Source organism: Kryptolebias marmoratus, linkage group LG4 (assembly GCF_001649575.2).
Source record: "Kryptolebias marmoratus isolate JLee-2015 linkage group LG4, ASM164957v2, whole genome shotgun sequence".
Lineage (NCBI taxonomy): Eukaryota > Metazoa > Chordata > Actinopteri > Cyprinodontiformes > Rivulidae > Kryptolebias > Kryptolebias marmoratus.
The window spans coordinates 29,408,427-29,435,203 of record NC_051433.1 but is presented as its reverse complement, the minus strand read 5'-3'; the positions used below and the strand labels follow the sequence as shown (position 1 = coordinate 29,435,203).

General features: G+C 37.9%; 1 protein-coding gene across 1 annotated transcript in view; it reads left to right on the top strand.

Annotated features, from left to right (window-relative positions):
* Window positions 1–3,801: 3,801 nt before the first annotated feature.
* cadpsa (Ca2+-dependent activator protein for secretion a) overlaps window positions 3,802–26,777 on the top strand; it is a 203,657-nt gene continuing 180,681 nt past the window's right edge. The window contains 2 exon segments of the mRNA XM_037975313.1: window positions 3,802–4,354; window positions 4,356–4,539. Of these exon segments, the coding sequence (XP_037831241.1) occupies window positions 4,227–4,354; window positions 4,356–4,539 (312 nt within the window). The 5' untranslated portion in view covers window positions 3,802–4,226.

The window sequence follows — 26,777 nt, the reverse complement described above, 5'->3', positions numbered from 1 at the left end:
TTGGTATTATGCTGTATACATTTGATTTCACTTTGACATTGAAGGTTTTTTTTATTATATTTTTTTTGTAAAGAAGAACAATTTATATTGACCATGATTGGTTTATAACAGCAATAAAAACATAAACCATCCAAGGGGTGAATACTTTTATATTTACTGTAAACCAATATCTGATCAACCTTTGGAGTCACTCTAACAGCTAAGCAACATTATCCAAAAGACAAATGGCTCCAACTCAGTCTGTTTTACAGGTACTGAAGTAAATCTTTGTGTGGTTGTAGCTGAGAGTCATCCTCAACATCCTGAGAAAGCTGACCACTTTCACAGATCGCGCATGATGTCATTTACATGTCATGTTTGATCAAATGGCTGTAACTCTATCCATTCCCACCATGATATGATCTTGTGCCGAAACTTTTTTTCAGGGAAAGTGAAAAGTTTGACTTACATATTGTAAGGAGGTTAGTTGAGTTAACGTGTGCGTCTGTGGTTGTTTGGCTGTAGCGTTAGCAAAATATCTCATGAACCACTGAATGTATTTTAATGAAACTTGTCATGGAAAAATAAGATTTACCGATAGACCCTTTGAGAGGTTCTCATTAGGAGGCAACAGAATTACCATCTATAGTACATGTCGGTTCACATTTTGACGCCAGCCCATATTACTCTGAGTGGCTCTCCAGTTATGACAAGACTGGTGGCCCTGATAAGCTTTTCTCAAAAAGGCACTCTCTGACAATCTCAGGTCAGACATATTTTGTTACTTAGAATGATCTCATCCCTGGGTTTTTCTGCTTGACATTTCTTTGTAATAAATTAATCATCAAGCTTTCTGCAATGGCAAAGCTCTCATAAAGTAATAATTGTCTGTACATCTATTACTACTAAACCTCTGAAGTCAACCCCATTCAAGAGGACTGCTGCAATTAACAGACCTAAACAAACTCAAAAATGGCTGTAACAGTCAGTTTTACAGATATTTAGCTTAAACGTGATGTGATAGTAGGAGTCATCCTCAACACATACTGATAATATTCTGTTTGAAGAACTTTAGTCAGGTTTTTGCCCCCTGCACAATACCAAGACAGCTTTGACTAAAATCACCAATGATCTCCTGATTGTTGCCGACTCTGGACTCACAATCCTTGACCTAAGTGCAGCATTTTACATGGCATTCTTTTTGACAGATTATGTTCCATTTCCATTGATTTTTCAGGCACCGTTCTGAACTGGTTCAAATCTTACCTCTCTGACCATCAGCACTTTGTCCAACTCAAGAACTTCAAGTAACAGTCTTCCCCAGTTACTTCAGGTGTACCTCAGAGTTCTGTTCTTGGTTCTCTGCTGTTTATTATTTATCTTCTTCCACTTGGTCTAATTTTCAGAGAAGTTGGTATTTATTTTCACTGCTATGCGGATGACACCCAGCTCTATCTCTCCACCAAGCCCAACACCATCCTTCCTTTTGGACTGCCTCTGCGAAATTAAATCATGGTTTAGTCAAAACTTTCTTAAACTGAATAGAATTTCTCCTTGTTGGCACCAAATCTACTTTAAATTGAAGTTGATGATTCCACAGTTTCTCCCTCTGCAACAGCTAAGAGTCTGGGTGTCATACTCAATAGCATGTTATCCTTTGAATCTTATATCAATTCCATCACTTGGTCTGCATATTTTCATCTTTAAAACATCTCCGTTCATCTCTTACTCCCACCAGTAAAGCCATCCTTATCAATGCTCTTGTCACCTCTCGAGTAGATTACCGTAATTCCCTCCTCTTAGGTCTTCCTCTTAAAATCATCCATAAACTTCAGCTTGTCTAAAACACAGCTGCTCGAATCATCACCAGAACTACTTCAAAGGAACACATTACCCCTGTCCTTAAACATCTTCACTGGTTACCCATAAAATATTGCATCCACTTCAAGATTCTTGTCCTCACTTTCAAAGCTCTCCATAACTTGGCACCTCTGTACCTCACTGATCCTCTTTGTTATCACACACCTGCCTGAAGTATTCGTTCCTCATCCATTGCTCTTGTTAGACATCCTGCCTGCATGACAAACATGGGGTCCAGAGCCTTTTCCCGCACAGCCCCTCGTCTCTGGAACTCTCTTCTACAGCACATTAGTAATTCTGATTCTCTGTCCTCATTACAAACTAACATTAAAACTCACTTTTTCAAACTTGCTTATTCTGTTTAATGTCATTATTTACTCTACCATTAATTGTGTTTGATTTTATTGATATTTGCCTTTTATTGTTTTATAGTTTTTTTTTACTGGTCTGCATTTTTGTTCAGTGACCTTGAGTGATTTGAAAGGTGCCTTCAAATAAAATGTATCTTTTCTGTTTTATTACATACTACATGTTATAACAGATATCACAATATAGCATCTAGCACCTCTGTCATTATTCATCTAAGTTTAAAACTCTTGACATGAAAGGTGGTGGACGAAATGCATTACTTCAAGGATTACTAGGCCTTTAGTTTTTCTTGTTTTTAAGTTAGATGTTTTTCAGTTAGTCATTTTATCATAAGGTTAAAATTTCAGCTGTAATTTTGGCCCTACGTCCTCTTTTCACTGTCACTTTGACTGACAGGAGGCTCTGCGTTCAGGAACAGAGGCGAGGCAACAGAATGCAGTCGAGATGAATTTATTTAAAACTGCTGGTCACATTTGCACCGACACCCATTTCTTCCAGTGAGACAAAGAGGCTGGCTTTTATACTATGGGTAATTCCAACACATACCAGGTAAAGGGGTAGTAAAACAAAATAAATAAACATTTACACAACCTAACACAAATAATAAATGGTACCAATACATATTTACATGCATGCAAATCATTAGAACTAAACTAATCTAAGATCAATCAAAGAATAAATTTAACTTAATATAACTCCTCAGAGTATTACCCCTCCTAATTGAAAATGGTATGCTCCAAGAGCTTTTTAGCAGCACCTGGAGCATTTGTCTCCCTTTGCTGCTCCACCCTACTGAGACACACCCAGAAAGGTAAGTACCCAAACAATTAGCAAACTCAAATTAAACCAATCAGAAACAAACAGACCTTTTCCCCTCAATATCCCTGTACAGGAAGGATGGCCAGTCCCTCTGCCCGTCACAATGTAACTGAAATAAAGAACTGAGACAAGAATAATTTGGTCTGTAAATAAACATATATCAATAATCATTTATTAGGGATGAAATCCCTGGTCTCCATCACAGTCACTAATAAAATCATACCGCTCAGTTTTGATTGAGAACATAAAACAATGGTCTTCTGTGCCAACAGTCCAAATGTGAAATTATTTACACATAATATCATTGATAAACAGTAATCTGTGATAAATAAGACAGCATGTTTCATTTTTGAATTTTTTATAGTCACAATAAACCCTCCACTTGCAAACTGCATTTTCTGCATAAATGTACTGTGCATGCTGAGTGCTGAATAACGTTACTGACATTTTGAAAAAGCTGAAAATGAGCTGGTAAAACAGTGCAGAAGCTGAAATGACAAAACAGTAGCTAAAAGCTAAAATTAGCAAAACCATAGCGCCTATTTTCTGCATGAACTGAATGTTCTGATACCTGAATAAATAACACTGCTGAATGTATGCTGAAATAATAGATAAACAGGAAAACAATATTACGATTTTTCAAATATATTTTTAGAAGAGTTTTATTTTGATCAATGCATTTTTTGCATTAAAGCAGCAGAGAAGCTTTTATTGTGAAAGAAAAGTTTGGATTCCGGTCTGGTGCTTCCGTGCCTGTCCTCTTTTTGACTCAGCTGGATCATCAGGTGGTCTCTGATCCAGACTTGAGCCTGTGTTGGGTTTGAGCACCGCGGTCAGCTCCGAACCTCTCCTCCTCCTCCTCCTCCTCTGTGAGGAAGCAGAGCATCAACACATCATCGGTTTCTGACGGGTTTTTCCCCTCGGGACCCCTCCCCCCTTTAGTATTTATTCTAGTTAAATCCCTCCTTTCTGTCGCTGGCTGCTGGAGTTGCAACATCAGGACTGTCGGACACAATATTTGGATTTATTTCTTGCAGAGATTGACGCGTCGGGTTCCCTCCCCCACCCCCCACCCCCCACTGAGGAGAAGCAACAGTCTGCAGGTCTCATCGGTGTTTCCCGAAGCTGATCGGCGTCTTCTTTTACATTTCATTTTATTTTGACTTTTGCAGTTTTAGCGTCGCTGCAGCTGCAGCAGCATGTTGGATCCGTCTTCCAGTGAGGAAGAAGGGGACGAGCTCCTCAAAGAGACTCCGGCCCCGAAGAGCCTCGGAGGAGCGCGACCGTCCGCGGGCCAAGGCAGCGCCGAGGGGCACGGCGGCGGCGGAAGGCCCCAGCCCCGGGGNCAGCCCGTCGGTGGGCAGCGACAAGGAGAAGGAGGACCTGGAGAAGCTGCAGAGGGAGGAGGAGGAGAAGAAGAAGAGGCTCCAGCTCTATGTGTTTGTGATGCGCTGCATCGCCTATCCGTTCAACGCCAAGCAGCCCACAGACATGGCCCGGAGGCAGCAGAAGGTAGGACCGAAGCGCGGAGCGTCACATGATGCCAACTGTTGCTCTCACTCCTTCCGTCTCATCCCTCTTGTCTGTCATGAAACCCCCTCCACACATCTCAAACACAATCCTAACGATGGCGAATGTTGATGCAGGAAGTGCAGCTGACACCTCACTGCGTCATGATCGCCCGCCACCGAAAGGCGGAGTCGGGCGATCGTGTTTTTACCCGTGTTTGTTCAAGTGTCTGTCTGTTAGCAAAACATCTCAGGAAGCATTGGACAGATTTTGATAAAATCATCAGGAATTAGTCATTACATACACATCTACAACTTGTTAAGTTTTGGAGTCAGTCCCATTCAAGATGGCCACTACAGCCAGCTGACTTTAGAAGACACAAAAATGTCAGTTTTACAGATATTGAGCTAAAATTTGCGATGGGTGTAGCTGAAAGTCATGCACAACACATATTCCAAGTGCTGCAACATTTGCCTAGAACTTTATCAATAACTGTTGGCGTTAACACTGTCTGTTTGGAGGTATTTTAATATAACTTTTACACAGTAATCATTGGATGCACATCTACAAGTGACTAACTTTTAAAGGCAGTCTAATCCAAGACGGTTGTCACAGCTAATCAACATTAGCAAACAAAAAAATGGTTACAACTCAATCAGTTATACAGATATTGAATGAAAATTTGTTGTGGTAGTAGATGAGAATCATTCACAACACATATTGTGAGCAGTATTGCATAATATTGTGCACAAAAAAAGTTTTTAAAGGTTTGACCAAAACAACTAAACTTCATAATTTCTCAAGATGATCTTAGTCTAAAGCTTTGGCCTGAAAGAATGAAAAATGAATGAATGAAAGAGGCGGGCGACATGCATTCCTAGACTCCTAATTTATATTTATAGAAAAGGGTGGGCTACAAGAGACATGTCTCTGACACCACAGGATCAAATGTCAACTCCATTTCTGTCTTTTCATTCTCAACCCGACATCCTGCAGTAAGAACGAGTTCAGCTGTGACAGAAAGGATTAAACAGGCTTGAGAGAAGGAAAGACATGGCTGCAGCAGAAGCAAAAAGCAGGAAGACAGCAGGGAGGGAGGAAGGGAAGAACACGTGTGTTCAACTTGTTCCCACCCATCATACTGGCTCTGGTCAGGGCAGCATCACCATCTCCTCTGTCTGCTGAGTTTAAGCAACACATTTCATTGATAAATGGCCTTTTTCCCTTACAGCTGATTGAAATTGTGCTTCACTTCTCATGAAAAGCAAATCAGTTAAAAGCCATTATCTAATGCATATCTGCCCGTTTTCAGTATGTGATAGACTATGCAAAAATAAAAAAAAGTAAAAAGATATGATTTACTATGATTTACCGGAATCCAAAAATACACTAAAATAGTATGAACAGATTTGTTGATATGCTTAAAAGACTAACTGTACATGATAATCATGTTTCAAGCTGAGTCTTTGACCTGAATTAGTATCACAGAAGCCTTTAAAGTTATCCATCAGACAAATATCCTCTGGGTAGTTTAGTATTGCTGTTTGCACCACCCTGAACATGGAGCAGAGAAAGCAAAGGTGAGAGCCGTCTGAGGAGCTTAGAAAAACAATTATAAATATCCACGTTAAAGAATATGTGGATCCTATGAAACCATCTCCAAGCAGCTCCATGTTCCTCTGACCGCAGCTGCCAATAATATTAAAAAGTATCAAGCTTTTTTTGTGGGAACCATTTCCAGGTAATGCATATTTTCTTTCATTTTAGCTGTTGGCTACACCTGTCATAATGCAACTTACTTTTTTGGAGCCTAACATTATTGTGCATGGTTCTAAATAAATAAACTTAAACTCTTGTAGCAAACTCTCTGTCTCTGTGGACTTGTGCACAATTTCACCAACTGTAAACTATGGCCGAGTCTTATAAACTACATTACCCAGAGGACATCAGTTAAAAAAGCAAAAGTCATGACTCACTGGATGCTTTTTTCTGATTGAAAAAAGCAGTTGATGCAGGACTTATGAGGAACAATGACTGGTTAAATGTTAGGTACAAGGAGCCAATCAGAGGCACAGCTGGGTGAATCTGATCAGCAGTACTGAGGACATGTATATACAGTCTGTGGACAGATACAAGGATTGTTACTGTAGGGAAACATTGAGTCCGTTGGTAATTTAAGTCTTGGTCAAACAAGATGTGAATATTTAACGTAAGACGGAATCAACATCCTCTGCTTGGACCTTCTGGCTTCTTTTAAGGGAAACAACCTCTCCACTTTGACTGGTAGAGAAGGGAAATCCTGATATGTTTGCTAAGGAAACCTCTTCCACTAAGACTGCAGCATTTCTTAGAAGCGTTTATGTGCCTAAATATTATTGGACCGATAATCTTTAAGCTGCTTTTTTAATGTTTTGGCTGCCGGTTATGAACATTAGTAACAGTGAAATTAATTAAATCATTATTATACACCATGAACTACCATCCTTTAAGCAGGGTTAACCAGTAGCTTCTGGTAAATCTTTCACTTTAGTGAAATAATATTGACTGATGTCATCTATAATTAATTCAAAACAAGTAAAATCCTACTTTAACAAAAGAACAAGTAAGTTCTGACATGTACATAACTGATACTATTGTTTTTATTCAGTAAACTTATATACTAATGCAATAAAAAATGTCTGCCCCCATTTACAATTAATATCCTCTGTGCCTGGACTGAAGACCCAAATCTCTAATGCTATTGCCCCTCTCCATTTAGAGATGCAAACTGATATTTTATTTTATTTTTGTATTTTAGCCAGGCGAAATGCAACAAAGAATGTTGTAGGCACAATTACAGTGGTGGGGGGAATCATACTTTTAATAGGGCAACTAATTTTACAGATCACCACGGCACCTTCTGTCTGGGAAAATTTTCTTAGCAGAGTGTATCTGAACAGCCTAAATAAGCTGTTGAAAAAAATGGAGTATGGTACACTGTGTTCTGTTGGCATTGTGAGCTTCTGATTCACACAGAGGGGACAGGAGTAGTTAGCAGTTAGCAGAATGGCTGCTTCTCTTCATTGTCATTCGAAGGATTAATCTCTTTAAGTAATTTCCTGCCGCCTCCCCTGTGTCTTGTGGTTGGTTGGTCCATCAAAGCACTTAACAGAGGTTGAGATGTACTCAATAGCTACACCTACAAAAAATCAGAGGACCCACTGGCAACTTTTTGAAACATTTTCTACTGATAAATAATTATGATGTAAAGTAAAGTAAAAACTTTTGGCTCATCCCAACAGGATGGTCCCAGTACAGGTTTCTTGTTTTATTGCCACCATTTAAAGGAAAGGGACATTGGCATTATTAAAAAACAAACAAACAAACAAAAAAACACAAATATTTTTTTTTCAAGTGATGTCTCTTTTTGATTCAGGTTGTTCTTATCTTTGCTGTCTGTCCAAATATTCAGTTTTCCAATACGTTTAGATGTAATTTGTTATTTCATGCATAAAAGAACAGTCACATGACTGTGTGTGGGGAAGTGAGCAGAGCTTAAAGCTGCACATCGCAAGTGCGCAGACTCTGGTAGCAAAAATACAACATGGCAGCTTTCTGGTCCTTCTGTAAACCAGGTCCTGCTGGCTTCAACTCCTAACAAAGAGAGAACGTGCGTCAGGTGGTCTAGTATTATCATGCATGTCTATGCCTAAAACTTAATTTTCTTGACTTCAAAGTTGGCTAATTGCTGTGTTACGTTTGTAGGAAGTATGCTTCGTTTTTTAGGCCAAACAAGAAGTGTTTGGCCTAAAAAGTGGTTTAGATTCTCAGTCGTTCAGGACATTGCAATTCCTAAAAGTTAAAAACAAGCAACTGAACTTCCATTCTGTAGTTAAAGTTTCTGCTTGCCGTCAGGGGAGCTTCGTCAGTTCAAATCTGGAGTGTCTGGAATTCCAAGCTCTAAATTTATCTCACTTCCCTCCTAATAGAGAATCATTAAGGTCTTTGTTTTGCCTGGCTCACAAGAGAGACGATTGGCCAAATGCATGAAGGTGAATTAGAGGGAAAATGATTGGATATCAGGCTTTATGGTTCATTGTAGGTCTTAAAAAACTTAAATCTGAGACAACTATCTAAAGTTGGTCTTTCTTTTTTAATGTAAATGGCTTTCTTCAGCCCCCTTCTCTGTCCAAAATATGAACATTTTTGTCCTCAAAAGAGTGTAGGTGCACAGCTGAGTCTTGTTCAGAAGCTCTGGTTTGCCTCGGTTGAGCCATGCATCTGTTTAGAGGCTGTTTAATTTTTCCTTTATATATGTCTGAACATTCCCTGTTGCACTGAATTGCATACATCACGTTGCTCAAACAAGAGTCAGTTATCTTTTGCCAAAGAAGTCCAGCCAAGAGGTTCAGCCAGACCCACCTCTGTCAGCTGTAAATATGTAGAGACAAGTGTTAAGTCATAACATGCACTGTACACTATAACATCAATAGGCTATAGGCCAGGAGTGGGCAATCCTGGTCCTCGAGGGCCACCATCCTGCACATTTTCCTTGTTCCTCTGCTCCAACACACCTGATTTGAATCAATGGGTGATTAACAGGCTTCTGCAGAACATGAAGAGGTGATTTAACCACTGAATCAGGTGTGTTGGAGCAGAGAAACCAGGAAAACATGCAGGATAGTGGCTCTCCAGGACCAGGATTGGACACCCCTGCTATGGGCTAATTAGCATTGAAAGTCTCCAAATGGACATTTCACAACATATAACGTAGAAATGGTTTAAAATATAAGTCAAACAGAACAAAACATTACACTTACAATCACAATTATAAGTCTAGCATTCCTTGAAGGATTACATTTTCCTGCCACTTTTCACATCTAAATTTTTGACAAAGATCATCTTATGATAAGAAATGACCGAGTTATTGTTGTCTTGGTCAAACATTGAAAATCACATTATGTACATATCAGGATTTGGATTTTCTTTTGAGTTTTCTTTTGTATTTAGTTTTATTGTTTTTTTTATGTTTCTGTAGTTCTGTTTTCTTTCTGGTTAATCCTGTGTTCAGTTTAACAAGTTCTTGTGTGTTGGGTTTTATATTCTCTCATGTTTCTAGTTTATTTTGGCTATGTGTGATCTGTGTTTTGTCCTTCCCCTGTTGTGTAGTCTGCTCTCTGTAGTCTTTGTGTTCCTGTCATCATTCATCTGTCCTCAGCCAATCACTAGTTTGCCTGCCACACCCATCTACACCTGCACCAAGTTAGTAATTACTCACCTGTGTCCACTTCCCTAAATTATCCTCTGCCTTTAAAACCTGGTCATGTTTTCACTCACTCACTGGAACATTTTTGTTTGCTGTCACGCTGATGTGCTGTCTGCTTATCCTCGTGTCTTGCCTTTCATCTTCCCTGCAACTCTGGATTTTGTTAGTTAGCTTTAGTTGCTGCCACGTCAGCCTTTTGTTTTTGTTTATTTTTGTAAATAAATTAGTTTTTTTTAGGAGTCAGTCTTCATCTTGGGTGCAAACCATCCACCTAACCCAACAGTATGATCTTAAGCAATATGTTGCATGATCTGTACCGCTTGGTGTATGTGTTCTAAATGATTGTTATCTACTATCACACTACATTTTAGCTCCAAAAGAGCGAAGACCACTCATTATCATCCAGTCTGGTAAAACACTTAATGAAAAAACATTCATGTTGATCCTGTGCACAATAAATCACAGGTCCTTAAAGAGTGCATTGTGTTGTAGAATGATACAAATGTGACATTTACATGGTAAAATGGCTCACACTCTGCATGAGTTTAATGGTGTAAAGATCATTTTCAGTCTGCTGATGGACATCAGGCTCACTGAAAGATTGTACTATTCTCTGCTTCTATCAACATATTATTCTGGTGTCACCGTGTTACAGTCTGACATACATAAAACAACTGCCTCACTCAGGAAGTGCATGATGAAAGACAAAGCTAACTGATGAAATATATTTATTTACTGTTCCCACCTACAATTAACCAGAATTATATTGATTTTTATTTTGCTATAAAATAAAATATCCACAATTCCGGTTATGCTGAAAAATAGACAAATTACAGTTTGTAATTCTTTGACTGTATCAGATGTGCAAACAGCACTTTGGGTGGTATCTCACTGGACTGTGGCTGTTGGAGACTAGATCAAATTGTGAGAAAATAGGTGAATTTGAAGCAGCAGTCTTACTGAATTCATAGTGCTTGTGACCATGTAACCAGCAAACTGTGCAGTAGTGTTTAGTGCAGAGAGTTTTTGAAAATCACGGCCTATTTTTGCATGGTTTAAAACTGCCTTCTTGGTTTTCAGGATTTTTGAAAACAATTATTCGTCCAGTTTGGGATAACTGCATTTATTGTACTTAAAGAACAGTAAATTGCTCTGAACGTGATACCTAAAATAACTAAAAAATATTTATTCAAATGTTGGCTACTATACAGTACAACAACTTTCCTCTAATTCCACTGCAGCTTTCAGCTGCTTAACATGGAGTTATTAGACTTTAATTGAGGCTATAATTGTGTTTTAGAAACATTTCACAACATTTTTATTGTGACATTTAAAGTAAGGAGCAAAGGCAGACATTTAATCAGTAAGATACGTGGATCTAGGAGTACATACACATTTAACTGTGTAGCCTCACTGTCTGTATACTTAACTTCAATATAATATTTTAGTTCCAAACTAATTTTTTTTTTTACTTCGTAAACACCATCAGTGTAATAATTTTCATTGTTTGATCTTAACACAATGAAGAAAACTAATAATGGTGACCTAATGCCGTACAAATAACAAAATTTGGGAACAGTGATGATAAAAACCAGATCAGTTTTGAGCTTTGTTCCTGTTCTTTGTTCACTCAGATGAGATTAATTTGAGCTGCTTCATAGGAGCTACAAATCTGTAGCTCGGGATAGAAGAACAAAATGAATGAAACAGGAAATTTTGTCAAAAGCACAAAATTATGTTTTGTCTTCTGAGAACACTTAAAATGGCTCTTGAACAGAAGGCATTCATTAAAACATCAACATAGTAATTCAGACAAAATGTTACGATAAGATATCCTGAACAACAACCTACTTCTTAGATCACATGAGTTGATTGTATGTCTTCCCAAGCACATTTCCCTGTCAGCTGGGAGGTAGGTGGCACAGTGCTGGCCTTGAGATGCTGTGGGCTAAATAAAAATATGAAATCATTATTTCATATTTCTAAGGTTTTTTCAGTGGTAAACCTTTGGAAGATTTTACAAATTGCATTACTTTGTTCCTGTTTTGTTTTTTTTGCCTGTAGAGCTGCTTTGAATGGAAAAAAAATCTCAGTGCCAAGTTGATCTGTTAGATATTGGGCTAATTTTAACTAAATTACTCACTACAATGTGTTATTTTATGGCATGTTTATAAAATTAATAAAGAAATATAAATTATAACCTTTTAATCTGACCGTATACAACAACAAGGCAATCCCAACTAGTGAAAAGCATTTTCTGTGAAGTGCAATGTGACTGCTGGGCGCTGTTAGACTTTGGTGAAATTTGTTACTAAATTAATTGTTAAAGTTAAAACAGAGACTAAAATCAACAAAAAAGTGTCTAAAAGGTAAAATCAGCTTAACCATAGCAATAAACTAAAATTAGCAAAACAGTAGCTAAATGTAGCAAAAGGCGACTAAAATAAACCAAATATGCTGAACAAGATTTCAGAAAACAAGCTTTTTGAAGGAAATGGAAAAATATCAATGTATTTTTATAGTGAACGTTTTTGTAGAAGAAAGTTAAATATTTTAAAAAGACATTGAGCTGAAATGTAGTGTGGTAGTAGCTGTCATTCTCAACACATGCCCTGAGTGCTTATACATTTTGTAAAATTTTGCAATATTCTATGAGATTGTGCATAACAATATTTTCACCATATGACCAAAAGGGCAACAACTTTGTTATTTCTACAACAGAAGATTATCTCAGTTTAAAACTCTGACATGAAAGATGGTGGGTGATTATTGCCCAAAGCTGAAAGGCAAAAGAAAATATTGGTTATCTGAAGCAATTTTTAAATCTTTTTCATAAAGTTTTTTATCTCCACCATGAAAGTTATGTTTTTGTTAGTATTGGTTGGTTGATTTCTTTGTCTGTCTTCACAAGATTACTCAAAAATAATGAATAGATTTAGATTTTTTGTAGCACTTCATAATAAACCATCTTATTTAGCTTTATTTATTTATTCATTAATAAATGGTTAATTACCCTTGAAAACGTCATTAATTAAGGATGAGTCATACTTAATTGCAAAGACAGTGCTGGCCATAAAAAGTTTACAGCGTCACCTTCTTCCTATTATTCTACAAAAAAAAAAAAAAGTTGATCGAGTCCAGCTTTCGTTATGGTTTTGCAACTGTTGCCTGTGTGAGGAGAAAATTGTGTGCTAAATATGCTGAAGGCCAGTTGAAGTTCTGTGGACTCGCGCAACAAATTCGTAACAAGTTTCTTCTAAAAATAAAAAAAAGACACAATAAAGTCTTGCTTTGATTTCCTGCTTGTTGCACCGTCCTTCGTGTCTTTCTGTTTCCATCTCCTCACTGGCACCAGATTTGTTGTTGCGAGTCTGCAGAACTTTTCAACTGGCCTTAGGCATATTTAACACACAGATTTCTCCTCACACAGGTAACAGCTGCAAAACAATGGCGGACTGGTCAGCCATATTTCCCTGAACTCTCTAAGAGGTCCCAATTTTAAAGTTAATTTATGAAGCAAAACTCACTTTCACAAACTTTTAACCAGCATTCAGCCTGAAGAAGGAAGAAAACCAACAAATTAATCCCCCCCAGCAGTTAAATATCTTCAGAATAAAATTTCTGAGAGCGTTCACGACTACACCATGCCTATGGAGACAGCTACTGCTAATAAAAGGGAGAGAGAAGCTACTACCCTGAATAGCACTCCGGAGAAAATAACTCACATGCAAAAAAGATTGCAAGGTCTAAGGAAGATATGAACACTGAGGTTATATTAAATGCTACAAGCTCACTAGGACAGAGTGGAAGAAGTTGGCATACAAATGCAGCAGACAGTGCTAAGGTAGCAGCTAATGCTAGGTCAGTGCAGCTCAACTCTGAGGAGCTTAAGGAGTTTAAGAAAAAAGTAATAGACATGGAAAAACAAGTGGAGACACTCACTAAAGACAACATACGCTTAAAAGAAGGAGTTATGAACGGTGAAAAATATAAAAGACGGTGTCTGCGCATTAAAGGAAAAAAGAAAAGTCTACTGAGAACATCCGAGCAGAGGTTGTGGAGCTTCTGTGCAAAATTGCACCTGACTTAGCACCAAAGATGAACGAAGAGGTCAATGTGGTCCATAGAGTGGGTCGAATGATAGATACCAGGAACCGTCAAATCATCATTCTCTTTGTGAGCCGACATCTGGAGGAGGACTTCAAACTTCTCCAGTTTGCAAAGAAGAAGTCATTCACTTGACTGAAGATCTAACCTTAGAAAACTGGAAAGCGAGACAAACACTGTGGCCAAAAATTTAAAAAGCAAGAAAAGAAGGCAAAGCTGTGGGCTTCAGAGGCCCATTTGGTTTCATCGAAGGCAGACGCATTATGGAGGACTCTTAAGCTGGAAAATGAGATGCAACATTAAATAATAATGGAAAGGTAGTGGACAGTTCTGATAAGTTGTCCTCAAGGGGACTTAAAGAGTTGCTTAAACGAAAAGCAGTTTTTTTTATTTTGTAAAGGACAACAAGCACACTGCACCTTTTTACAAGAAACATATTCTGATGTGAAGTTCTGGCCACAACAATGGGGAGATGAAATTATCTTTAGTCATGGGACACATCATTCGGCTGGAGTTGCCATCTGTTTTTACAGATGTCCTGGGAACATTTTGAGAGACAAAGCAGATGAAGATGGACATTGGGCAGCCTGTGCTTTAGAAGTTGATAATTTTTCAATAATTTTGCTAAACATTTATGGTTAAACAACAATTAAGACAATAAAAGTCTGTTACATCAAATAACAACAGGTGGAGGGGATTTAACATTGGCTCCACATGAGTGGATGGATGGATGGATGGCCTTCACCGCTGTTAAGAGAAACTAGAAATCCTATTCTTGAAGATTTTGTTCATAATATGAAATTAACAGATGTTTGGAGGATGTTACATAGTGAAGTTAAACAATTCACCAGGCATAAACTTATTTGGTCAAAGCAGATCACGTATTGATTATTAGCTGGTATCTAAGGCAATCCTAGATTATGTTAAAGGAACATTGATAGCAAACTGTCCTTTAAGTGATTACTGCATTTTCAATTTAAAACTAAAAAAAACAAAATAGACATAGTAAACCTAAAGGTTATTGGACATTTAATTCAAAACTGCTTACAAATTTAGAGTTCTGTCAGTCCATTAAGGAACCAATCCTAGAAATAAAAAATGACAATACTATTGAAACATCAATGCTTAAATGAAAATACTTGAAATATTTCATTAGGAAGCATTCAATTAAATTTGGACAAGATTTAAACAGAGAAAGTAAAGCAGAAGAAACGATGGTGGTCAAAGATCTTGTCACTTTAAAGTAAATTAATTTGGAGTGAAGAGGATAAAGGAACTATAAACAAGTTGCAGTCTAAATTGGATGAGATATACATAAATAAGGCAAAATGCGCCTACATAAGGTCCAGAGCCAGGTGGATTGAAGAGGGAGAAAAAAAACACTGCCTTCTTTTGTAACTTAGAAAAACGTAGACAAGAATATAATTCAATTAATAGTCTCATGATTGATGTAGTGGAACGTTCAGACCCCAAACAAATAACAGAACAAGTATCATCTTTATAAATCTTTACATGTAGAACAAAAGACTTCATCCCTTTTGGATAAAGTAAGAAATCTGATTCCTGTTATTGATGAAAATTTTAAGAAAACTTGTGATGAAAAGAATCACTGAATTTGACTGTGCAATAAAAAAGATGGCGTCTGACCACTCACCTGGGCCAGACGGATTAACAGCTAACTTTTATAAACATTTTTGGGAGGATTTAAAACCCTTGTTGTTTCAAGCTATAGAAGAATGTGTTACCAAAAAAATAACCTATGGAAACAATGAAACAAGGTGGTTCAGGACCTTATTGATTATAGTCATCTAATAATGGATGATCATGGTGTTCCTAGATTTTCATAAAGCATTTGATTCAGTGGAACATGCATGTACTGTCAACACATTAAGATATTCTTGATATGATAACCATGTTAACCAATGTTAACAGCCAGCACATGTCCCAGATTCAAAGTGGAAAGAGGAATTAGACAGGGTGGCAATATCTCACCTCTTTTATTTATTATAGTCACGGAACTACTAGTGAGATAACTATTAAATATTCAAACATTGAAGGGTTGGAAATAAATTACCAGAAAATAATCACAAGTCAATTTGCAAGTGATACAACTCTCTTCTTAATGAACAAAGAGCAAATACTTTTAAAGAATATAAAGTTGTTTTCTCAAGCCTCAGGCCTGCAGTTAAATCTAAGTAAATGTGAAATTATGAGCAATCATACCTGCTCTGAATCTTTAATTTACAATATACCAGTCAAAAAGAGAGGAAATATTTAGGAATTTGAATTACTAAATGTACAGCTACTAGTGAAAGAAAAAAAATTACAAGATAATATTGATAAATGTAGAAAGACCTTGAATAATTGGCTCCAAAGAGACTTGACATTGTTTGGTAGAACAATGTTAACAAAAACTGAATCTTCAGCCTTTATGGGTAAAGCATTACCAAATGTGTTAATTTATAGCTTATTAAGTATGACTCATCCTTAATTAATGATGTTAACTAATCATTTGTTAATTATTAAATAAGGCTAATAAGGTGTAGTTATTATAAAATGCTACCAGATTTTTTAATGATACTATGGCTTTGGTGGAGGTTTGTGCTCTCTGAGTGCTTCTAGTTCAAATTTTATTTTTATGATTGTCATAAAGTCCACAATCAGCTCTAGTTTAACTCACTTGCTGTTTCACCTCAGCTCTGTACCGGGATTGACTGATTCCTACTAATGTTGTATTATCGATTAACTTAATGCGTCCACATCCTCGAGGGGTTCCTATTCTCAGTTTGATGGAGCTCATCATCTTACTGTCGATCATGGACTATATATGGAGCAGGAGTCCATGATGCAAAAAAGGTTGCTGATATAGAGTAACTAGACATTTGACTGGAACCCAGAAGCTGAACCCAGAATGGGACCAGCTTTCCTTCAGGTTGGTCGCAGAACATCATTTAAGTCCCCCCCCTCTACAGAAACAAACAAACCAATATTCTTGGTAAAATTAAAAAAAAAAAAAAAAAAAAAGATGCACCTCAAATATTTTTCAAGTGATCACTCTTATTGATTCATGTAGTTCTTTCCTTGCTGCTATATGTTCAAATATTATTTTTTCTAAAAAAAATCTTGTTCTGTTTAATTGTTTTATGCTTTAAAGAAAGGTCATGTGACACTATGATTGTGTGCAGTGGAGTAGACAGGACTTAAATCCCCACATCACTAGTGCACAGAGGCTGGTTCTAACATTACAAGATGACAGTTTGTGTAAACTGAGTCCTGCTGGATTCAACTTCCAACAAAAAGGGAAAGCAGGAACATTTGGTCTGTAATATATACAGTCTATGCTTTGGACAAAGACTGTCTGTTTTCTTTCTGACAGAAAGTCTGAACCCCACTTACTGAGTGAGGTTTTCAGTCTGAGAAGAGAGTTTAACTACAAGTTGCTGTGAGACGTTTGTATAAAAGGCTGAATGATCAAAATCCTAGCATAGCTGGTGTTTGTTCTGCCAGTGGGATAAGACTGCATGCAGGGCTTATGTGATTGCATCATATGTAAACTGTCTGGCATGATCAGCAAACTGCAGGAGTCCAGACAAAGTAACTAGACCCCTGCAGTTCAAGTTCAAAACCCTTTATTATTACTGGGGGTTACTGCCAAAGGCTGGTAATCTTTCAGGCAGGTGGCAGTGGATTTCTTGCTTATGTATGATGGTGGCACATTTAAATTGTGCTTTTTAAACCGTCTTTATGTCTTCATACATGCAAAAATTTTCTTTAGTCAATAAATGCATTTGTGAAAGCACCTGCTTATGTCACAGTTTGTCAGTCCTACATTTTGTTTTATTATTTTTCATTTGCACTACTAACATGTGCTCAACACACTAATTCCTGTGTAAATTAGACCTTCAGACCTGCCTAGGAGGGAGATAATGAGCTCAACTTGAGATGTTGTTATTGTCTCCCACCGCTGAAGGCAAAAGTAGAGTGGTAATGTATCTTCCCGTGTCTGTGCATGTTTGTCTGTACAGTGAAGTGAAGTGAGATTTATTTATATAGCACTTTTCAGCAACAAGGCAATCCAAAGTGCTCCAAAGTTTGCAAACTATCTCACAATTACTGAATAGATTTTAATGAAATTTTCAGGATGTATTCAATGAATGTTCATCTACACTGATTAACTTTATATTAAATTAAATTAAATAATTAAATTTAAGTCAACACAATTCAAGATGCCCAGAGAGCCAACTGACCTTAGAAAACAAAAAATCTCTATGACTCAGTCAACTTCACAGAAATTGAGATAAATTTGGTGTGTTAGTAGCTGAAACTCATCTCTAACGCATATTCTGAGCCCTCATAAAATATGTGGGATGTTTGCTTAAAACTTTGGCATTACCTCTTGGATTCAACCATGTTTGTCTGTTAGCAAAATATCTCATGAAGCACTGGATGGATTTTAATGAGGCTTTCGTAAAGTAATCAGTCGATGAACATCTACAAGTAATAACCTTTTTGCGATGCAGTGTACAACTTACAGTTAGTTTAGATTAAAATGACATGATTTTCTTCAAAGTATTCAAAAGATTATAAACCATGTAATGATAAGAAAAAATATAATTTGATGCTTTTACTGTTCTCCCTCATTATCCCCTGTGATTTATGTTCTTTGTGTTACCTTTCTCTTCTAATCAGACCATGGGGGATTTGAATGCCCAGGTGAGACACTCAGCTAAATAACACAATCAGACCATCTGTGTGCCTGTATATGCACCACAATGGGGGCTCGAATGAATCCACTCTTCTTTGTTTTCCTGCCCTGCAGCTCTACACTCATCTCAATTTTCTTCTATTTTTGGTTTGGTTATTTAGCAAAACAGCATGGCCTTAAAGGGAAACTTCAAAAGATTTTGCAAATAAAATTCCCTTTTCATCTATGCACTGCTTCACATTTATATGGGGGCAACTGAACATCTAAGTGTTAGGGCTAAATTACTCCCTTTGATGCTTGTCTGTAATATTTTGTGACATACAGTAAATCTTACTAGCTATAACCTAGTGATATATAAATATCACTTTCAACTTGGTGCAAGTGAATATTAATAGACATGCACAGCAGCAGGGGTTAACTTGGTTTATGATCAGTTATTCAGAAGAATATGAATACAATAAACTAGAAAATCTTGGAATTTTTTTTTAGGTTGCTTAAGCTGGGTGGGTGGAGAGTGTCTGAAAAGAGGGATCAGGCAAAAATGAAAGAGCCAGGAGCAAATGGTTCAGTAGTTGCCCAGACAGACGTGAAATAGATGCATCGAGTCTGGACCTTGGAAGAGCAAGGACCTCCAGCATGTCAACATCCAAGACTGGAACTGGGAGAAGCAACAGGCACTGGGTCTGGTGGAAAGGCTTCTGGAGGGACTCCTCTGACTTGTTATTTGGGTTTTGAGTTGGGCAGACATCTGATGGGACCACTTTGGACATGGGATCAGGTGTTGGAGAGGCATCCTGCAGGACGGGCAAAAGGCGTCATCCAGGACCCCCTCAAACTCTGAAACAGACAGAAACTTGAGAGAGGCATCATACTCAGAAGGCAGCTGAGACCCTTGAGCTGCATTGCTGTGAAACACTGAAGAGGTGCTTGGTGAAGGATGATGGACTCCTGTGACAACTTATGAATGGCGGCTCTCCTATAGTCCAGGGTATTTCTAAAATATGGTGAAGACAGCACTTGTGGCTGTGACAGAATAGTCTTTTACTTAGAAAAAAAATGAATAGTCTATGCCTCACATCAAAAGAGCCAGTCACAGCTCCCCTCAGCCTCTCAGGACAATAATGATGGGTCGAATGGCTCTGGGAATCACCTCTTTAAAGAGCATTCCGAAACTGAAAGAGCTTATGCAGAGCTGGCACTTTTGGCTCAGAACGAAAAGCCAAAAGAGTCTCTTTTTGGAACTGAGCCAAATGAGCCAGTTTCCAGAAAAAAAATTGCAAGTTCCATCACTTTAAAACAAGATACCTCTCCTGAGAATTCACTCTGCTGCCTGCTGAGTTTGTAACTGGTCAGATCTTACTACAACAAGTGTAGTTGGTTGGTTGAGGACCCACGGGTGCAGACAGCAGATGACAGGTAAGCAGGCAGGTTTAAATGAAAACAAATGAAAACAAATCCAGGAATTATAGGTGACAAAAACCAAGACAAACCAGTGAATTTACATATGAGGATCTGAAACTAAACGTGAAAATACCAGGAGGATAAGTACTGAGCGGGGTGATTAGTAAATGGGGATGATCACAAATAAACAGCAGGTGTATGACAGACAAGACAGAAGCTGAAGGAGAACTATAGCCATTGGAAAGAACAAACCTATAAAACTGCCAAGCCAAATAAGTAACAGAAACAAATGACCAAGAATATTTAATAAACTGAAACAGAAATAAACAAGGTTACTTAAACCTACTGATAAACAAGGTGAATCAAACATGAGAACACAGAAACAAACACCAGAACCTCCCGAACCGTGGCAGACTCAGAAACAAGCTCTTAGTGGGATTTTTATTAGTACAACACAGAATAGATCTGGACAGACATCCAACAACGAATCAAAATTAGATTATTGACAGGCTAGCCCTTATATGTTTTCTAACTTATCTTGATGTCAGCTGAAGACATTTTACACAACAGGATTCCAATACACATAAACAGAGAACTATTTGGTCAGATGAATGTGTTTTCCTCAAGTTTACAAGATCAGATAAACTGAATGGGAAATGTCTTGATAAGTTGGCTACATCTTGGGTCACAGTGAAATTTAAACTTTCAAACTTCAATTCTGGACATCCAATTTGCTACAAAGTGAGTTTGCTTTTGGCAAAAACGTTTGGTTTTACAGACAATGGTTCTTGTTTTGAACAAAAACAGTGATTTGGCATCTTGATAATATTTTGATTTCTGCTTGAAAATAATCCCATTTCTTTACTGTAAGAAGATGAGATTGTGCAGTTGCTAAGAGAAACTGATAGAAAAAAAAAACAAGAGCTCTGTCTCAGACCCCAGAAGCTTTAGTTAGCAGGTTAAGGGTTATGTTTTATAACAAGACAATTAGAAAAGACTAAACAAGTTTGGCTTGTTTGGAAATGGAGTTGTAAGAATATCTTTTCTCTAAAAAAAAAAAAAGAACATGGGAGCACAGGTCAAGTTTCTAAGGTTGCGTTTCAACAAATCACAAGACTTTGGTGTTAAAGTTCTTTCAAACTACCAAACCAAAAAGACAATGTTTGGTCATAAAGTGCATCAGCACATTTGGTGAAAACAGATTCAGTATATTGGCATCATGTTAAATAATAATATCCCTGTCTCATTTTAGTGTATTTGCCTTGATTTCTGTTGTTTATTTTGTTACATTTGCTGTGAAGAAATTATATGGCAACATATTTTTACTTATGTGATACGTTCGTATTTGTAGCAAATTATACCGCTGTAGTTTTTGTCAGTTCATCAAAGATTCACACTTGTAAATGAAAGATTCTTCCACACTAAAGTAACAAATTACATTTGCTTGTATTTCTGTAATTGTATAGTAATTTTGTGTAATTTCATATTTTTAAGTAATTGTTTATATTTGTACTTTTACTTGAATATGTTTTATTTCCAGTATTGTACTTAGTGGCATTTGGAAAAAATATGAATGTAAAGATGTAAATTAAAATTAGGAGGAGAAAAAAATTCACTGAAATGTCTGCAGTGACTGGATGTGTTTCTGACCAGTCAGCTAGAAGTGATGACGAGGAGTTTCTCTGTTAAATAAAGCTATAGATTGTGGACAAACTCTGCCCACTCAGTGTGCTGCTTCATCTGCTGGAGTGGAGTGACAGTAAAATAGGAATAATTTATTTGGTTAATGTAATTACAGTCTGTTTATGGAAATAGACCATCTACCTTTATACATCAGCTGATTATTCACTCCATAGGAGGAGTTTAAGGTTCTTGATGTTGTTTTGCTGGGAAAAATTTGATTTAATTAAAGTTTGAATAGGAATAACTTTATAATCAGTCACAATAAATAAATCAGCAGCTGTCTGAATGTTAAAATGATAGTCCATTTATTTTGAAGAGGCTGTATGATAAGTGGTGATATGGTGGGTCAGTGGTTTGAGCTGTCGCCTCCCAGTGAGAAGGTTGCAAGATTGCCTCCTGACTTTTCTGGTTGGAGTTTGCATGGGTTTACTCCAGATACTCCAGTTTCTTACCATACACCAAAAACATGCATATTAGGTTAATTGGTAACTCTAATTCGTCCTGAGGTGTGAATGGTTGTTTGTCTCTTTGTCTCTATGTAGCCCTGTGATGGAGGTGGGTGTACCCTGCCTCTCACTCAGATAGACACCAGCTCCGTGCAACCTGTAGTGGGGAAGTGAATAAAAAAATAGATGTAATGTCCATCTGCGTTATGGCTATGATAGTAATACAGCACACAGTTTTTTTGTTACTGTAGTCTAACTGCAGCTTCCTGAGGGGTACAGCGTGGGTGTATTTAAGTTTTCAAGCACGTTATGAGTTAATTTTAAATTTGAGATCCGCTCAAAAGGAATGATTTTACCTATAATCAGAATCCATAAGATACATTTTATGCATTAAATTCTAAAATGAAAATATGTTCCTGAATAAACACTGTATTGTGCTTAAGTTTAACAATAAAACACCCACATTTGCTCAACCTCCAAATGTGGAGCACTGACTGACTGTTAAGATAACGTTAGAATTGTAGGGGAAAGGGTATATTTTATTATGAGATGGAGATGTTCGAATCGTTAATAATTCATAAATTATAATACCTCAGGGCACCACCCTCTCAAAGAGGGAAATATTACATAAATCTATAATGTTTAGTTATCAGTCTCAACATTTAATAATTCTAAATTATGAGTTCTTCACTTCGGATTAAAATCATAATCATATCAAAACACATGCACACTGAATTAAGATTTGCACTGTTTATGTGACTTTTATTGAATAAACAAATATAACACAAGTTCTGGCAGGTTTTGAAAATATTGCACGTTTGAATATGGTAATAAGATACTGACTGAGGGGTTTTAATGACATGAAGGTTAAACAGAAAATCTAATTCAATCGAAGAAATTCAAATTTTGAGGCAGAAGGGTTTTGAAAAATGAGCTTTGCGTAATAGAACTGACGACTATTATTATGGATTTGACCACCTGAGTGGGACTAACTCTATAGAGCAGCTTGGAGCACCATCAGAAGCCACCCGGCGAACCTTTGGCTGGTTCCGGTGGTCCAAACAGTCGGCAGCTCGTCTTTAGCAGGCAGGTGAGCGACCCTGGGATGGCCGTTCGAAGCTGGTTTGATGGTTAGGCTGGGGTGAAGAGTCGATCTCACGAAGGCGACGCAGTGGAATTTAATGAAGGATCGGACTGTTTACTTATTTAACTGACTTCCTAAATTACTGTCAATGTCAACTACCAAAATAAACTGAAAAACTTCTTAACGACAAAAAGTTTGTTCAAAACGAAAAATGTGATGAAGTCAGCAATGCAGAACAACAAAACAAACACAAAAACAAAACAAAAGCGAACAGAGGAAAAGTTAAAAAAAGAGACGAGACGAGAGCGAGAGCAGAGGGGCAGAGAGAGAGCCGGAGGGCTTCGCGCTAGACCTTTTAAACAAAGCCGGGGTTGGGCTTTGCATGCCGTAGTCCAATCAGAGCCGCGGTTCTCAAAAGAAGGCAGGAGTTTCAATGGTCATTTAGCCAATGAGCAGTACTCTCCTTGGAGGGGCCGATTTGACACAAAACAAAAAAATAAATAAAGAGGAGAAAACTAAACGTGATAAGATCTTTGCATTCCTTTTCTGCATCAAAATTAAATTTAATTAGCACGGAAGCAGACTCAATCAGTGATTAAATTAAGTCTCAATGAATCATGGTTATTAGCACGGTACAACACTTATATTGATATACTGGTAACCTGATGGGAGGTACTGAGTGGGTTTTACTTACACATGTACCATGTTATGGTCAAATAATGTTAATAATGTTTTCTATGACATCTGATATGCAAATGAATGAAAGCAAAACAGAAAACATAAACATATAAAACATTAAAGATGAAACGTGTGACTCTTGTAATTTTAAAATAAGAACCTGTGGTTGCTCTTGTAACTAGAAAGGAGAAAAAAAACAATGTTAGCACAATATCACATTTTAACATGAGGGTTGCAGTCCAGAAACTTATTTTGAACAGATTAGAAAGTTCACATTTAATAATATAGTCCAAACTATACTGAGCAGAGACCAGGGTGCTGTGGTACTTCCTTTCCAGGTCTAAAGGAATGTGATCATTCCTTTGATGTCCGTAGACCGAAGGCATTATCTGTTTCTTGAGTTTAACCAGGTCTTTTGTTATTCTCCAAATATAAAAATACAAAGCCAAATATACTTGAATTCATGACGATGAGACAATGAGATTATACAGCACCAAGTATATCTATGATGATATAAAAATGTTGTTTTAGTCTGATTTTTATATCTGGGAAATTTTGTTAAGATAGGAATCAGTTCACAGACAGAGCTTCTTACTGATGGGTTAAGATTAAACTAAACTCATCACCTGCTGTGGAGCAACAGGTCTAACAGGGCAGGGCATGTAAGACTTTCACTACCAACTGCTTTGTGTTTTTTTCAGTATGTGTTGTTTTTTGACAGATTAATATGTGTTGATCAGCCCACTCTGAAATGACAATTTATTCTTGTTTTTAAAGTATTATGTGTCGACAGGTTTTATTTTGCAATTGCAAATTCAATTAGGAGTCCTTTTATTTAATTTAAAAACTTGTTTAAGAGAAAAGTTTTGTCATTTGTGCTCCGCAGGTGACACGCCCTCCTGCTGTAAAAATATAATCAAGTTTAACTCAAAGGAAATTTTTAAGAACTAACTTTTTACCTTTACTTGAGTAGATTTTTACAGAAGTAAAGTAAGTTTATTTGAACTTGAGAAAAAAAATATACAAAGTAACTGTACTTGTACGAGAGTACATTATTTTAGTAGTCTTTGCAACTCTGCACACTGACCTTTTGTAAGGAAGAATCCCTGCTCTGTAGTAGGTCTTCAAGTTCTGCAGAAGCCTGTTCTGTTTCATTCCTTCCTGACTGGCAGTAAACAAAGTGGATATGTCTCCTCGTGCTCCGCGCAGGTCGAGAATAAATGTAAACAAAGTCACGCACGTCACACTTAGCTTAACCCCGGTTGTGTCCACGGAAGAGCACCGCAGCCCGCAGAGGAAGAGGCCTCGGCTAGCGTGCCCATCTCGGCAGGAAGTGGACTCTTTGAGGGACAATGTGGAGCAGCTCAAGGCCCTACTCAACGCTCCAGACCCTGTGTCTGTTTTCCAGGCAACAGCCTGGGAGTTGGGAGAGGATCTGAAAGACGACAGTATCTCTGTGAGGGCCTCCAATTCGGAGTTTCGGTCCCTTGGGGAGCAGAGGCACTTCTCCCCAGGCACCCGGGGTCTGGAGGTGGAGCCCCCGAGTATGGAGGTGAATGATGGGTCTGGGGTGACACTGCGGCCGAACATTGCCTTTCTCCCAAAGGTTCTGCCCCCAGGCTATGTGAATACGGCCATCAAACTTGGGGTGTACTGCCATCCCCCGTTTCAGTCTGAGGGACAGAGGTTGGTGAACACGCTGTGCACAGTTCAGGCATTACAGCTGTACATTGTGGCTACGGGCGCTATTCGGCGATCGAACCAGCTGTTCGTCTATCATGGGGGACAGAACAGGGGGCAGACCCTTTCAAAACACAGGCTGTCGCATTGGGTTGTCAATGCCATTGCGCTGGCTTATGAATCTGTGGGGGCTGCTGCCCCTCGGGGGTTAGGTGCCACTCTATCAGGAGTGTGTCCGCATCCTGGGCTGCAATGAGGGGGGTACCACTTGCAGATATCTGTGCGGTGGCGTCATGGGCGACACCATGCACGTTTGCAAGATTTTACCACCTTAACGTAGGACACGAGTCTACGCTCCTGAGAGGGGGGTGAGTACTGCGTTCCTCGTGACATTGCTGGCATAAGTCATCCACTCTGTTTACTGCCACTGGCAGTCAGGAAGGAATGAAACAGAACAGAAGTTACTTTGTAACTATGGTTCTGTGAATTCCTGGATGACTGCCAGTCACACTGGTCACTCAGAACTTCTTCCCTGCGAGAAGATCTGAATTCAATTCAATTAAATTTGAAAATACTTTATTATTCTCAAGGGTAAACTAGAACTGCAAGCAGTTATCAACGGGTTCCAAGCCCCCCACGCTCCGCCCCTATCCGCGCGCTCCGACCCCGAAGCCCCGGCGGCGTGGCTCCGCCGCCTCTCTCGGCGAGCGGGCCGAGTCAAAACTCGCCAGTACGGTGCGTACTCAAAGGTGCTTCGTAAGACGTAACGGTGATACAATTTGTGTAGAAAGCTCAGAGAGGAAAAGCTAACTGCCATTTGATACCACACAGAGCCAAAGAAATAAATTCATTAAAAATTCAATATTTATTTGAAAAATACAAAAATATTCTCAGACGAGCAAGTCTACATTTGTAATAATATGCATTTATCTCCATGTCTCTAAACAAAATGCATTTCCAATACAAAATTGTTCAATGCAATTTTATGGTACACTTGGTCAAGTAATGAAATTCATAAAAAATCAAGAGTACATAAAAGAATTACCAAAATATTCTCAGATGATCAAGTCTACATCAGGAATAATATGCATTTATCTCCATGTCCCTAGTTCCAATGCTGTTTCAGTAAAAAAATGGTAACTGTAATGTTATACCACAATGACCGAAAAAAATATTCATAAAAAATCCATAACTCTTCCAAAAATCACCAAA